The following is a 16,208-nucleotide window of genomic DNA, read 5'->3' on the forward strand; positions in this document are numbered from 1 at the left end:
AGAAATGAGCCAAGATTTGGCCCACACGGGGCAGCAGATGCTCTGTGTGTGGCTATAGGACTCAGCTTCCTGTCCATACTTAGCACAGGTATGAAGGGTGAACACTCTGGAAAGTTCCATGCCAGCACTCCAACTCAAGCCAGGTTTCTCCATGACTCTTGGGTGCCAGTCCTAACTCCACTCAGGGCAGATGTTTTGGATGCTGAGTTTCTAAGCATCCACGGGGACATTGTGGGGGAGGGCCATACCATACCTTCCTAGGACCCCAGCATGCCTGGCCAGTGTGAGTAGGAGTCACCACTGCTGAGCTTGCCCCTTGCTCTTGGTTTTGCTGGCCCAGCCCCCAGGGCCCTGAGCCTCACCAATGCCCTCCATGAAGGCGGGGTAAAGCCGGTCTGTGAGGAGGGGTTCAGGTAGCTCCCGGAAGTAGAGCTTGAGGGTGCCGGCAATGGCATTGATGTCCATGTCACTCAGCATCAGCAGGATGTCCTTGTTGTCTGTGAGAGAGGCTGCTGTCAGGGCCATGCTGGCTAACCCCCACCACAGCTTGGGGCCACCAACCAGCCTCAGGGGCACACCTGCCTGCTGCTGGCCTAGGCTCCCTAAGAAAGTCAGGGTAAGGCCTGCAGGTGGTTCGTGACTCAGCGGGAGTGGGATGGGGAGGGTGAGTAGTAGTGTTCATGGCCCAGAGTTCTGGAGCTGCACTGACACCCCCTTGTCCAGCTGGAGCTGCCCCACTGCTAAGCCCCTTTTTGGAAGGCACCATGCATTTTTGACACCTAAAATCATGTTCTGACAAAGTCCTAGCTTCCAGGGGTACTAAAAGCCATAGGACACAATGTTCCCAGCACCCTGTCCTGTCCTATGCCCAAAGGTACTTGATCATGTCTGCTTAGCAGCTGTGCAGGACACCCAGAAACTGCCTCCTGGCCCCCATGGAACCATGCTGACCCTCAGTCCCTGTTTTCTACACTGCTTAGGGGTGGCTGCTGTTGTAGGACCCATGAGATGGGGGGTGAAGGACCAGTGAGGCTGGTCCCCACCAGCAGTGAGTGGCAGAGCTAATGACAGCAACAGCCTTCCCAGTGGTACTTTGGCAACAGCAGAGGGCAGTTGAGGCCAGCCAGGCTGAGTCAAGGCTGCCACCTGGCACTCAGAAGCACAACACACAAGCCAGGAAAGTGAACTCTGGTGTTAGATCGAGTTTAAGTCGGCTCAGATCCTGCTAATGGTTAATCCTGGGCAAGCAGCCTCTGAGCCCCAGTTCCCTTAACCAAGGGAGGGTTTGAAACCAAGCAAAAGCTTGGAAAAGGAAGCGAAGGGGCAATAATGGCTCAAAGAGCTGAAGCACATTTACATCAAGGAGACCCAGCAGTGTGTGAGTCTCTGAACACTGCTGGGTATGGCTTTCAGTGCCACCCCAGAAAGGAATGAGGGGAAGGGTCTGTTTGGAGAATTTCCAGGGACCTGGAAATGGCCCAGGCCATTGGGTGGGAAGCCACAAAGCTGGGTTTCTCTGCCACCCAAGAGTCCGGGTTCTCTGCTCTGGAGACCAGTCAATTCTACAACTATCACCTCCTGTCCCACCAGAGCCTGTCTTGTCTCTTCTGTGACCCAGGCCAACTCCCCAAGACCACTCACTGGCATCAAAGACGGCCTTCAGCGCCTGGATGTCCGTGGCTACGCCCGAGATGCGGTAGATGCCCACCTCCTCGATGCCCCGCTTCTCCACCTCTTCCACACACTGCCGCACGATGTACGGGACCTTGGAGCGCTCCCGCCTGGGATGGAGGCAGGCAGAGAGGGACATCTCAGGGAAGCTGAGTGGCCCCCTCCCCACACACCTCTTCTGGCTGTGGAGACCTTTCACCCCCTGGGTCAGGAGGTGGGAAGGAAAGGACTGAGAGGCCCTGCACACACCCTGGCCTGCATGAGGTTGGCTCACTGAGGAACGCAGAGCAAAGGATAAAGGTGGGAGGAGATGGGGTTCTCACAGCCCCCGCCTACATTTACAGGGGGGTGCAGTTATTTGGAAGCATCTCAAGAGCAGGGAAACACAGAAGATGAGCTACCCCAAACTAGCCATGGACCCCTGAGCCACGGGTGATCTGTTAAGTCAGATCCAGGTAGGAGGCTAGCAGAGCCCCACACACCACGACACTGTTGATCCCAGGGAAGCACCTACTTGGTCACCACGCTGATCTTCACGCCAAAGACACCCGTCTGCTTCTTGGAGGGGGTCCTTTTCAGGCTCATGTCTCGGCTGGTGAATTTCATGGAGAATTCTACCTTGATCTGTTGGGGCGAGGCAAATAATAGGCCTTTAGTGCCTGCGTGCCTAAACCAACCCCCTCTTACTGGGACCCCCCTCCAGGTCCCTGGAAAGTGGATGTGGGGAATATGGAAGCAGAGAGGGACAGGGCTAAGGGTCAAAGGTTTCACAGCCCCCACCCCATATAGGCGCCTCCTCCTGTCTTTCTAGGCTCACCCCATTCATCTCAATCACATCTGTGTGCCAGTTCTTGGTCTCGACCGTTTGTGGATCCAACTGCAAAGGAAGAAAGAAAGACCATGTGGGTGGGAGAGATATCAGCCCAAAGCATGTGTCAAAACTCACAAGTTAGGGGTCGGAGTGATAGCACAGCGGGTAGGGGGCTTGCCTTGCATATGGCTCCCCTGGGTTCAATCCCTGGCATTCCATATGGTTCCCTAAGCATGGCCAGGAGTAATTCCTGAGTGTAGAGCTAGAACCCCTGAGTATCACTGGGTGCGGCCCAAATATGAAAAAGAAGAAAAAAGGATTTACAAGCTAGTGAAATTTATCAGAGACGCAGGAACCAGCCTGATGCCTATCTGAAAATGCAGCCCTATTCTTCCTGGCCTGGCTAGTGGAAGAGAGAGGCCCTCTGCTAAGCCTCTGCCTACCAGTCAGTCCCAACCCCACCCTGGGAGCTGGGATCATCACCCCCTGCACGTAGACACTGTAGTTCACAGACCCTGGCTGGAGAGGTGGGAGCACTGATTGGAAGGTGAAGGAGGGTCCAGCTTTGCTTCCAACTCTGTCTGTCCTGTGAGACCTCAGGATGTTGGTTGTGGGTTTTTCCTTTCCTTTCCTTATCAAGGTGGTTGCTGCCATGTCCTGGATGGTGGCGTGTGTGTTACTTTAGCACAATGGTAGGGCCACAGAAAATTGTGTGGTGCTTGCCCTATTATTTTTTTAAAACAACTTCATGTTCTAAATGTGTATTTTTGAAAACTTTGTAACACTGATTTCATACAGATATGCTTAAATTATTGTGCTCTTTTCTGTAATGTATCTGATTTTCAAGGATGACTTTTTTTTTTACAAAGCTGTTTTATTGAAAGACTGTTTTCCAACCTTTGATTTTTTGTTTGTTTGTTTGTTTGTTTTTGGCCACAAATGGTAACGCTCAGGGGTTACTCCTGGCTTTGCGCTCAGACATCGCTCCTAGCTTGGGGGTGATGACATTTTTGTATTATCAAAAAATACATTTGAACATTTTGTTTTTGGGTCACATTCAGTGGCACTCAGGGGTTAGAAATCACTCCTGGCAAGCTTGGTGGACCATACGAGATGCCAGGGATTGAACCTGGGTCAGTCCTAGGTTGGTTGCATGCAAGGCAAACACCCTACCCACTGTACTATCATTTTGGCCCAACATTTGAATTTATTAAAATTAAAAACAAAACAACACCAAAATGTTGTGTGGCACAGTGTTGACATGACCACGGAGTAATCTTCTTGTGACATCCTGTTTCCTGTGGTGAAAAGCCAGGTTGCTACCTGCTTAGAAGACTGAGGGGCATCTGGCCCTCTCAGAGTGACCAATTAGGAGCCTCAGGGAGGGAGGCTGATGGTGAGCTCCAGAGGTACCCCTCCTCTCTTTCATTCCCTTCCTCACCCCCCACAGTGGCTTGACAGACCCCCTTCCAAACTCAGATGCCTTTACCTGATTTTCCATGTATGTCCAAAAGATCAGTTTAATAAAATGAGTGTTCCTGGCAGTTTCTTCTTATTTTTAGAGGGGTGGTCAGACCTGGCTGTGCTCAGGCCTTACTCCTGGCTCTATATTCAGGGTCATTCCTGGAGGGACATGGGAGACTATATAGGATGCCAGAACTGTGGATGGCTATGTGCAAGGAAAGTGCCTTAGTCATTGTACTATCTACTACCTCTCCCTTCCTCTCTCCCCTCCCTCCCCCTCTCCTCCTCTTTCTCTCTCTCCTTCCTTCCTTCCCTCCCTCCCTCCCTCTCTTTCTCTCTTTCTTTCTCCCTCTCTCTTTTTCTCTCTTTTCTTTCTTTTTCTTCCTTCCTTCCTTCCTTCCTTCCTTCCTTCCTTCCTTCCTTCCTTCAATCCTTCCTTCCTTCCTTCCTTCCTTCCTTCCTTCCTTCCTTCCTTCCTTCCTTCCTTCCTTCCTTCCTTCCTTCCTCCCTCCCTCCCTCCCTCCCTCCCTCCCTCTCTCTCTCTCTCTCTCTCTCTCTCTCTCTTTCTTTCTTTCTTTCTTTCTTTCTTTCTTTCTTTCTTTCTTTCTTTCTATCTATCTATACCTGGCTGTGCTCAGGGCTTCTGGCTCTATGCTTAAGGATCACTCCTGAAAAGTAAAGGGGAACCATATTGGGTGCCACTGATTAAATATGTGTGGGCCATAGTGTAAAGCAAATATAAGATCCACTGTACTGTCTCTCTTGCCTATTTTTGTCACATTTTATTTATTTATTCATTTATTTATTTATTTATTTATATTTTTGGATTTTGGGCCACACCCGGTGATGCTCAGGGGTTACACCTGGCATTGCACTCAGAAATTGCTCCTGGCTTGGGGGACCATATGGGACGCTGGGGATCAAATCCAGGTCCATCCTGGGTCCGTCATGTGCAAGGCAAACACCCTACTGCTGTGCCATCGCTCCAGCCCCTTTTTGTCACATTTTCAAGTCAACATCTGAATATTTCCATGGTTAGTTCAAACAGTTACAAAGAATATAATTTTTTAAAAAGAATTTCCAGAATAATAAAAGCATTTACGTCCTGATACTGTTGAACATTCCTTTAAATATATTTGCTGGACTCCAGATACCATGGTGACCTGATACCCACCATCATCCTATTAAAAACTAACAAACAAGCTCCCTCCCTCCCTCCCTCCCTCCCTCCCTCCCTCCCTCCCTCCCTCCCTCCCTCCCTCCCTCCCTCCCTTCCTTCCTTCCTTCCTTCCGTTTTTGGGTCACACCCGGCAGTGCTCAGGAGTTACTCCTGGCTCCATGCTCAGAAGTTGCTTCTGGCAGGTACGAGGGACCATATGGAACGCCAGGATTCAAACCGATGACCTTCTGCATGAAAGGCAAACGCCTTACCTCCATGCTATCTCTCCAGCCCCCAAGCTCCTTTTAAATACACAAACATTACACTGTTTCTTTTCTTCTTAGATTTGTGTTTCTATTTAACTTCTCTCCAGAATTCTGTCCTATTTTTTTCCCCCATTTTGATGTCTTTAATTCGTCACCAAATTGTGTTTCACTTCAACAAAAACACCTCTCTAAATCAAAACAAATTATATCTGAAGATCACCAGGTTCCAAACACTCGAAGTATATTCTGGCTTAGTTATTCTGATGGTGAATAATAGACAACAAACCCATTAATGCATTACACATTTTAGTAGATACTCAGCAGCAAAGTATTATTTGGGTAGAAAGATATTGCTTTGGCTTGTCTGTTTGGACCACAGCAGAAAGTGCTGGGCAGCATTAATCCCAGCTAAGTTCCCATGTTTGAGGGTCACTCCCTGCAGGGCAGAGGGCCTCACAATATTGGTGATAAAACTGGGCACTCCCACATGCCAAGTAAGTGCCGCAGCCGCTGTGCCAGCTCCCTGCCCAGAACTGCTTCTCTTAAGGAGATGGGCAGAAGGACATTTTTAATTTTAGTTCATGGATGTACATGAGCACTATTTTTTGCTAGGTCAAAACTTGTTCTGCATCAATTCTGTTCACTTTTCTTGTTTTATTTTTAAAGATGTAAAGGGGAAAAAGCATCTTGCTCACATAAATAAGTTAAAAGGTCTGAAAATAGCCTTATGAGAACAATGTTATAAAATTCTTTAACCTCTTCCTCATTATGTGTCCTAAACTGTATACATAACTAGCGTCAGCATTTATTTTCAAAGATGTAGGCTTTTGTCCATTTTGTGGAAAGCAAAGAACTTTTGACGTATTTAAATTTTTGGTTTTCGAGCCACACCCTGTCATGCTTGGGGGCTATTCCTGGCTGGCGTACTCAGGAATCCATATTTGGTACTAGGGATTGAAAAGGGTCAATCACAAGGCTACAAGGCCACAAGACAAGTAAGTACCTAAACCCTTGTAGTATTTCTCCAGGGATGAACACTGACCAGCAGACCAACAGCTACGCCAGCTTGACATCCAAACTCTGGCCCTCAGAACCTCTCTGGCCCCTTCAGTGTAAAAGCAGCATGAGGATCACTGCTGTGCTAATACTGGACAGCCCAGAGTGGGCCAGTGTAGGGGTGGGGTGGAGTACAAAAGTCATCAGTCTTCCCCAAACCTTCTATCCCCCCTGCAGCAGGGGCCTCTGATGGGGCCTTGAATTTGGGTCCCTCCAGCCCAGACTGAGTTCACTTAGTCTTCAGCCCTCCTGAGTTCAATGCTGCCTGCAGAGGGCATGGAATGGAGAACAGGAAAGAGGGGAGCAGTGTGGAGAGAAGGGAATATCCGTGTCCCCAAATCCTTCCTCAAACACACAAGTACAGGGATCACCAGCTTGGCCTCTATCTGGCCTCTATTCTAGAAGGTCTGAGCCAAGATCCCACTGAAGTTCCATAACACGTCCCTCCTGCCACATCTGAGGGTGCTGATCACCAGGGCATCACGTTGTTGGGGTGTCGAGGTGTGAGGCACACATTACACCTTGGAACTCTACCCCAGTCCTCATCTTCCTGCCCCCAATTCTGCATGGACCATATAAGATGCTGGAGATGGAACCTGGGTCAGCAACATGCAAAGCACAAGGTAAATGCCTTACTTGCTGTAGTATTACTCCTGTCCCAAGAAAGGGGGAATTTTTGTTTGTTTTTGGGACACACTGGATGGTTCTCAGGGGTTACATATGGCTCTATGCATAGTAATCACTCCTGGCAGGCCTGGGGAAATATATAGGATGCCAGGAATCAAACCCAGGTTGGCCGAGTACAACACAATTGCCCCACCAGCTATATGTACTGTTGCTCTGGCCCTGAAAGGGGGAATTTTCAAAGGTAATAACAGAGAAAGTCCAGCACTCAGGCCACCACTCCCAAACAAGCCCCATTTGTCACCAGAACAAACTTGTGACTCTAAGCTTGGACAACTGTTCCCACCATAGAGATGGGCACATTGAGGCCCTCTGAGTACCAGAGCTTTTCCCAGTGCCAAACACATAGAAAGGAGAGCTGGCTCCAGGCTCCCTGGCTCCCCTGTTCTGCCCAAGTCTGGGGGGTCCAAAGGGACTTGCTGATCCCAGAGGCCTACCTCTCACCACCACACATCTCCCAGCCAGAAAGCAGCCCAGGCCCCTGCCACGACCGTGCTCCCATCCTCCATCCCCATCCCTTTTGGCTGGAACTGATGCTGAGGCTTTGGACTTCAGTCTTGTCCACTGAATAAAGCTAATATTTCCACAAGCCTGCCCGCTTCACCTCAGAACCGCCGGCTGAACAGGGTGGCAGACGCGTGCTCCGGGCTGGAGGGGAAAGACCTCATCCTCCATCCCTCCATCAGTCAACCTCTTCAGGGGCTGACTTGCAACATAATGCTTGCCAGAGTGACCCTGTGTTTGCTTGAAAGCCTTTGAGACAGGAAAAGCTACTCAGACTCTACTCCAGCCTCCGCCTCTTCCAGGAAACCATCTAAGATAACCCAGGCCTTGGGGATCATTCTCCATTCCTCCTGCACGTGTCTCCAGGGCCCTTTGCTGTGGCTTCACCCCATCAATTTGACTATGTCCCCGTCAGAGGCCAGGCCAGCACTCAGGGGTTTCCCTGTGAGTCTCTACCCTCGCCACAGCCAGGATCCCCTCTGCAGGTGCGGCTGTGGTATCCCTATAGGGAGACCTGCTCTGTCCCTCGGCACCCCAACAATGAAGCTCTTTCTCCAGTAGCCCAGAGGCTCCCAGAAACCAAGTCTATTTCAGGATGTCATCTGAATGCTGAGAGGGAGGGAGGGCTCGGTGTGGAGAAGGACAAGGCACATTTTTCAGAGAAACGAGGCTGCCGGAGTGGCCAGGGCTATTTATAACCCTGGGAAATGTGGACTCTGCTACTTCCTGATTAGATTAGAGAAGGGTGGGGGGCTTGGAGCCAGCTGGACAGCTGCGATGGGCACACCTGACCACTTAGCCCAGGGCTGAGGGGTGCTGAGTACCCAAGTGAGGAAGGCAGGTGGGGCTGCGTTGAGCTGGCGAGGTTCCTCTTTACCCCATGGGAGGGGCCAGAGCGGTGGCGCAGCGGTAGTGTGTTTGCCTTGCATGTGGCTGACCCAGGACAGACTTCGATTGGATCCCTGACGTCCCAAATGGTATCCAAGCCAGGAGCAATTTCTGAGCACATAGCCAGGAGTAATCCCTGAGCATCACCAGGTGTAATCTCAAAACCAAACCAAACCAAAACAAGACATGCACAGGGAGAGCCAGAGGGTGGAAAGAACCAAGGAACAAAGTTGAGGCCTGACAGAGGAGACTACAGGCTGCAGGAAACCTGTGTGGGGCTGGAAGGTTCCTTGTGCTGCAGGAAGAACAGCCTCACGGTCCAGGACATGTTACTCTACAAGTCTTGTGGGGTGCTAAAAGGTGGGAGACCTGGCACCTTTCATGCAGATGAAGCCCTCAGGACCCTTTCTCCCATTCTGCTTTAGAGGTGTCGCCCTCCCACCCCACTCCAGTATTCTGCTTTCAGATTCCTGGTGGCCATTTCTCACTTCCACCTAAATCTGGGGTCCCCAAGGCTGGAGAGATAGCATGGAGGTAAGGAATTTGCCTTGCATGCAGAAGGATGGTGATTTGAATCCGGCATGGTCCCCCAAGCCTGCCTGGAGCGATTTCTGAGCGTAGAACCAGGAGTAACCCCTGAGCGCTGCCGGTGTGAGTGACCCAAAAACAAACAAAAATAAAATCTGGGGTCCCCATTTCCACTTCCTCTCATAAGTGACTGAGCTGTTCCACTGTACCACACTCTTCAGCACACACCTCTTTGGGAGGTTTCTGCCACCCTTTCCACTTATCCTCACCTGGGGGCTCAAACAGGGCTGAGAGTGGGGAGTGCACTAGAGTGGTAACATGGAGGAAAAAGGGGCTCATTGTGTGAGGGACACCACAAAGTAGTTACCACTCACCAGGGAACCCCAGGCCTCCCCCATACCATATAATCCCTGGGTGCTGCACCCCTTCTCTCAGGAATCTTCCCAGCTCAACATTTTCACAGATGTAAAAGCAGAGGCCCCAAGAAGCCAGCTCCTTGGAACACACTCAACCGCATTCTCAGGGGGTAGAAGGACCCGGTGTAGTGCCACTTAGCACCTCTGCATCCTGGGCCTGTGCTGGAGAGTGGGGTTTTCTTCCCTTAAGCCCAGTGTTGTGTGCAGGACTAACTGAACTTCAGCTTCTTTGCAACAAGGACACTTAGGTCTGGTCACCAGAAGAGGAAGGAGGATAGGGTGGGACAGAGATGGCCAGCAACATAGTGATGCCTGCCTGGGGCTGTGAGCTGGGCTGTGAATACTGGGTCCTGGGCCAGGTTTCTGTCTCACCATGGCCTTGCTCCCTGCAGTGCACAGCCAGAGGCCATGTGACCCCACCCCCTGGCCATTGTTTCTCTGCCTTCCCTCAAGAGCATCCCTAAGTCCTGTGCTGGGTCCCCACAGGACACTCCAGCCAGCCTGTCACTGGAACTGACCACAGGCATGAAAGGCATGGTGGGGCAGAAAATGGGAGATGCCACAGCCTGGCTCTCCCTCTCTGTCAACATGGCCATGAAGAGGAATACAAACAGGTCTGTGGGGAGCAGGGCTTCCTCAGCTACCTCCCAGCTCTCAGCTAGACCCCTGTGGCCATGGCAGGCTTCATCAAGTCACCTAAATCTCCTCCAAGCCTGGGGCCCTTGACTAGAGGCCAGGCAAGGCTCTGCCCCTCAGCCCTGCCCGCAGAGTCAGCGCCCCTGAGCAGGCCACTGACAGGCTGTGTGGGCCAGTTCCCAAGGCTCTGGATGAGGCTGCTCTGCTCTGTGCCTCTTCTCTCCTGCCCAGAGCTTTGAAGCTGCTGACAAGCACATATGGAAAGGGTTTAGCCCCTCTGAATGGTTTGTTGGGAGCCAGGTCAGCCTCCCCACACTGCCCAATCTGACATCCCAACTTGCCCATTCCTGACAGGGCTCATTCTGCCATGTGGCCACCACAGAGTCAGCCTGCTCTGACACAACTCAACTTAAACCTGGACTAATGGGTTTGGGAAACAAACAAACAAACAAACAAAACCTGGACTAAGGCTGGGGCTCATCTTCCTCAGAGCTGGTTCACTCACCACATCCCACCTCAAATAGTCTGGAGACTTTTCCCAGAACCAGGCTACAAAGCGGGCCATACCAGGACCCTGGCGGACAAGGGCAGGGACCAAGGCAATGCAGGGCAGACATCAGCAGCCCTGTCCCCAAAAAGAGTATGAGTATGTGTGAGTCCCAGTCCTGACTGGGAAGCATCTTGCTCGCTTCCAAGAAAAAGCTGGGGCTGTGGGATACCCCCACACATAGAGGGGTCTGGTGGGAACTGTGTAAGAGCCTCTTTGAACTCACTCAACCCTGCCTGCCTGGGGCCAGGATGCCTCACTCTCTGACAGTAAGGAGCAGAGGGACCTCTTTCTTAGGCCCAAGGCCAGAGACTACTGCAGGCAAGCTGGGATTGTTTCTTTTTGGGGGGTGGGAGTGGAAGAGGATTGTTTGAGCAATACTAGGCAGCGCTCAGGGGAGTCAATACAGGGTGCCGGGAATTGAACCCGGGTGGGTCCTGTGTCAGCCACGTGCAAGGAAAACAGCCTATGTCTGTGCTATCACTGCAGCCCCAAGTTGGGCCTGTTTCTACACAGAACACACCAGTAGGGGTGGTGAAACATAGGGACCCCAAGTTTACAAAGCCTCCCATCTGTGCCACGTAGCTCCAGCCCCAATGGGCAATACAAACTCCTGGATGCTGCAGAAACAATTCTGGGTTTTGAGGGGCTGTATTGCTCCCTAGTTGGAGGCTGTCTTCTGAGAGCCTGTGCTGAGCTAGAGACCTGGATTTGCTGCTAATCCTAACAGCACTACTGGTTATCATCACCAGGAACCCATAATGTGCTTGGGCAGGCCAGCCCCGCTATGCCAAATACTAACCATAGCCTGAGAGATTTCATCTAGGGGCCATCATCTGACTCTGAGAAGGCCACAGACAACCCTGTTGTGATCACTGGTGCCACCCAGACAGCTCCTTACTCAGGAATGTGCTGAGCCTGAATCTCTCCAGGCTGGATCATATTCAGCTTAGCTTTTTTTTTTTTTTGTAAGCCACACCTGGTGATGCTCAGGGTTTACTGCTGGTTGTGTGCGGGTTCATTCCTGGCAGTGCTTGGGGAACCATATGGGATGGCCATGTGCAAGGTAAACATCCAACCCATTGTGTGATAACTCCAACCCCTTTATTAACTTTGTTGTAGGGTGCTGCTAGTGATCAAATCTAGGGCTTGATCAAAGCCACATACACCAGGCGTGCACTTTCCCACTGAGCCCCATGTCCCAGCACCTGAAATGGCCTATCATAACAATCTTTGAGCAAGGCCTCTCCCTCCCCACAACTCTAATTTATTACCCAATTTTATTTTCTTCATAGCCCTCATCCGACCTAAAATGATCTTATTTATTGCTCAATTCCTCTAAGGGACAAAAAGTTCTATCAGAGCCAGGACTCCTGCCTGAGCCATCCCTGGCAGGTTCCCTGTCAACAGACTGGGATGTGGTGAATGAACCAGGACAGTGTGGGCTCGAGGAAGCCCAGCTTTTCCTCCAGGACCATAATTGCTTTGGTTTCTGCTCCTACTCCTGCTAAACTGAAAGGCTAGCTTGGGTCCAGGAGCAGCCATGCAACCTTTCCCAGATTTTTCCAGTGAGTTGGGGGTTTAAGGCTTAGGACAAAGAATCTTTTTCACAGCCAAAGTCATCACATGAGCAGGACTTAGAGGAAAATCCTAAAGGTCTAGAGGATCTTCCCTCCTTACAGATAACAAAGACCTGCCTGGTTGAGAGATTTTCCCCAGACAGGATCATGCAACAAAGGTAAAACAGAAGAAAACAAGACCCCAATCCTTTACATCAGCCTGGTGCTGATTCTAGTTTTTTTCTAGTATTCTGAACAGTGCTGGGGGAGGGGGTGCCCAGTAGGGGCTAATACAATGGAAGATAAGCCTGAAGTTTCAGCCAAAGCAGACCTGGGGGTGCCACCGTGGAGCTGTAGCCCACCCCCCAGCCTCTTTGTAGAAGGATCTGGAGGAGAAGGGCCCTGGAACATCAGTGACCAAATGCTTGGTGAGCCTGAAGCTGCCACTTCTATCCCTCGGTCTGCCCACAAGTGCCAAGTGCAATCCTGGCAGCTCTTCCATGGCCTCCAGAGTGCCACAGTGAGAGAGTTCATGGCCCCCAGCAAGCATAGGGCATCAAGACAGGCAAACACCATAGCCAAGAAATCCAATCCTCCAGAAGCACATGTGAGTGACACATAGCCTTCACAAGCACAATCAGAGCATGTGCCAGCTCCACGACAAAGAAGTTTGACCAATGGGGAGATGTATATGCTTTGCTCAGCACCACAGGAGAATATGAAAACCCCACCTCCCATTCATAACAAGGATGGAAAAGAAAAAAGTTCCTCAGGGTTGGTCCTCTGTGGTCACTTTTTTTTTTTTGGTTTTTGGGTCACACCCGGCAGTGCTCAGTGGTTACTCCTGGCTGTCTGCTCAGAAATAGCTCCTGGCAGGCACAGGGGACCATATGGGACACTGGGATTCGAACCAACCACCTTTGGTCCTGGATCGGCTGCTTGCAAGGCAAACGCCGCTGTGCTATCTCTCCGGGCCCTGTGGTCACTTCTTACCTCTGGTGCCCATCCTGGGGTACCAAGGACAATTATCAAAAGTTAACAGGGCTGGCTCTGTTTCTCCCAAGACTGCACAGGCAGTTCTGAATGCAAGGGCTATGTTCTTTTCCTGGGACCAGTGAGAACACAAACATTAGAGGGTCAGGGATGGCTCTGTGGGTTGAGTTTAGGCTAAGCATGGGTGGTGCAGGCAGTAGGCTTGGTTCAAGCCCCAGATCCACAATCTCATGATCACCTCTAGAACAACCTCAAGTTTCAGAAGCTCAGAGCAGAAACAGGTATAGCCTAACCAAAAAAAAAAAAAAAAAAAAATCACAAATACCCTTCCTGTCCCCTAGCATGGTCAACTGGACCATGTCTTCGAGCAGCTCCCAGTGTGGATTATAGGGAGGTCACTTGGCAAAGGGATGGGCCTTTCCAGAATTTGCTCCTTGACCAGTGCTGGCAACCTCCGTCTCCCCACTCCAGTCTCCAAAGAGCACCTGATGGACTTTCTGGAATCTTTCTAAAATGTTTGTTTTCTAGTGGCTTGACTGACTCTGGACTCTCCCACAAATCCAGGGTTGGAAGTGCTGGCTTTCATGGAATCTCCTAGATTGCTGCTCCAGATAGCTAGTATGGACTGGGCCCCTCTCACTTCCCACAGGCCAGGAATCAGCACTTTGACGGTTCTTCCAGTGCAAGTCACCCATCCTCTCTACAAAAGCACTGCCTCACTGTGTGTGGACAGCTCCAGGTCTGCTTGTGGAATCAAACACACCTGGAGAACCACCTCAAGGGAAAAATGAACCATGGGGTTCGGGATATCAGCCATATGAAGTCAGGAGCCAGAACTTGTCTCTCTGTGGACTATTGAGTCAGTGCTGAAAGGAAGAAGGGCAGTCTTTTCCCCAACACCCTCCCAACACCCCACATCCCTCCAGTCTACCTACATGCTGTCAGTCCCACCCACACAGAATCTCAGAAGAAAGTGAGCTGGTGGCTGGCGTTGCCAAAGTATATTACTGTCCCTTTTTGATGGCTGAGAGGTCAACAGGGTGATGAATGGACAAGTGAGTGGTGGAGACTCTAATACTAACTCTTTTCTTCCAACAGATCAGATGGGAAGAATGAGCAGGTGGGCCAGACTGGGTGGCTGGGCCTGGACAGATGCCTGTCACCTGAGTTTCAAGCTCTTTCCATAGCCCAGAGTCTGATTATGAAATAAAGTCATGAACCCAGGATATATCTGGGTCATAAGCACTGCCATTCTCAGCCCTGTGATACCTAGAATAGCCAGTGAGTGGCTAGGGGAACCTGGAGGATGTGTGTGGATTGTAAGGTAAGGAGGAATGGCCAGATCAGAGGGCAGAGAATAGGAACCATGTGGAGGGCAACCAAGTTGTCAAAAAAAGGTGCTTTCTGGGTCAAAGTGGGGGTACAGTGGGAAGGGTGTGTGTCTGTGTCTTGCACAGCTGACAAACAGCTGTTTGTTTTAGTTCCCAGCATCCTATGTGGTCCTGAGCACTGATAGGAGTAAGTCCTGAGCATAGTCAGGAGTGGCCTCAAAACCACCAAAAAAAAAAAAAACAAAGAGAAAACCAATAGACCCTCTGAATTCCTGATCTGGGCTCCCAGGTCACCCACTCCTCTTAGTGAGAACAAACTCACAAAGCACCCTATGGAGTTCAGCAACAAACAGCTCAGTTTGCCCCACTGGCCTCACCAGGAATTCTCAGGTCCCTGTGACAGAGTCCTGGGACACCTCTGCAAGTGCATGCGTGCAAACACACACACACACACACACACACACACACATGCAAGTGCATGCGTGCAAACACACACACACACACACACACACACACACACACACACACACTCTCATCTGCCTGCATGGACTCTTGGCACCACTATGGCCTTTCCTGTCACTCAGTACTATGATGCCTCTGGACATTTCAGGGCTTGGGGATGGGAGCTCCCTCCCTGCTCCTCTCTGCAAAGTACAGCCAAGCATCTAAGAAGCCAGCAGGAAGAGCGAAGAACAGGCACTTCTCGTTCGAGCGCAACGAGAAGACAAGAAAAAGAAAACAAGGAGCACAGACAGGCAGCTCATGGAGGAGCATTACCAGCAGAGCCTGGGCAGCTGCCATAGGCCCCATGGACACTGGCATACCCACAACCACCCAGTTGGAGCAGAAAGGGGCTGTAGGCCCCCAACTCTCACCAGGAACCAGAACCACTGCACTCTGCCCCCTGAAATCCAAAACAAAACCTCTGAGAGCTCCCTGTTTTCTCTTAGCCCCAAGTGAATGCATGTAGTAGCTTTTTATTTGGGGGGGGGGATACCAGGCAGTGCTTGGGAGTTACTCTTGGCTCTGCACTCAGGAGTTACTCCTGGCAAGCACAGGGGACCATATGGGATGACAGGGATCGAATCTGGTTCTACCATGTACAAGGCAAGTACCCTACCCACTAAACTATCTCTCTAGCCCCATGCTGCAACTTTTCTACGTGAACAGACTTATCAGTCCCCGTATGGGGTCCCCAGGAGTCTCTTGATTTACAAGGGAGCAGGAGAATCTGTGTGTGTGTGTGTGGGGGGGGCTCAGGACAAAGTCAATGAGGAGCTCATGATCCCAGGTCCTCAGCCCAGCCTGACAGCCAGCCTGGGCCTCTGAGAAATGAGCTTAGGCAACTGGGTAGGCAGGGATGTAGATTGGGGGCAGCTCCTCAAGCCAGTTCCCTCCCACCCAGGCCGGCACAGTGGGGTGAGTGAGCCTTCTGTCACCAAAGGTGCAGGTTCTGATGTCTGGGACACTGATTTGCTCTGTCCCACAGTGGAGGCTGGGGGTCAGAATTACTGATCATGTATAGCAGCCCAGTGGCAAAGCAAACAAGGCAGCTGAATACCCATCATAGACCTCTTGGTTTTGCCAACCATGAGAAAAACCTAATAGTCTAGAGCTCAGAACTTAAAACTTGCCATCTACAAGTCTGGTACCTCTTCCAAGGACAAGGGACACCAGAAGGGCTCTGCTGGGCTG

The 16,208-nt window shown here is 51.0% G+C and overlaps 1 protein-coding gene across 5 annotated transcripts in view; it reads right to left on the reverse strand.

Moving 5' to 3' along the window:
- The window catches only part of ABR (ABR activator of RhoGEF and GTPase), a 155,502-nt gene that overhangs the window by 4,703 nt on the left and 134,591 nt on the right, over positions 1-16,208 (reverse strand). For all 5 annotated transcript variants that reach the window (XM_049782189.1, XM_049782197.1, XM_049782182.1 and 2 more), the window contains 4 exons: positions 2,489-2,548; positions 2,186-2,295; positions 1,642-1,781; positions 363-497 (listed from right to left, as the gene is read on the reverse strand). In XM_049782189.1, coding sequence (XP_049638146.1) covers positions 363-497; positions 1,642-1,781; positions 2,186-2,295; positions 2,489-2,548 — 445 coding nt within the window. The remainder of the gene's footprint in view (positions 1-362; positions 498-1,641; positions 1,782-2,185; positions 2,296-2,488; positions 2,549-16,208) is intronic.

This window comes from Suncus etruscus, chromosome 1 (genome assembly GCF_024139225.1).
Source record: "Suncus etruscus isolate mSunEtr1 chromosome 1, mSunEtr1.pri.cur, whole genome shotgun sequence".
Lineage (NCBI taxonomy): Eukaryota > Metazoa > Chordata > Mammalia > Eulipotyphla > Soricidae > Suncus > Suncus etruscus.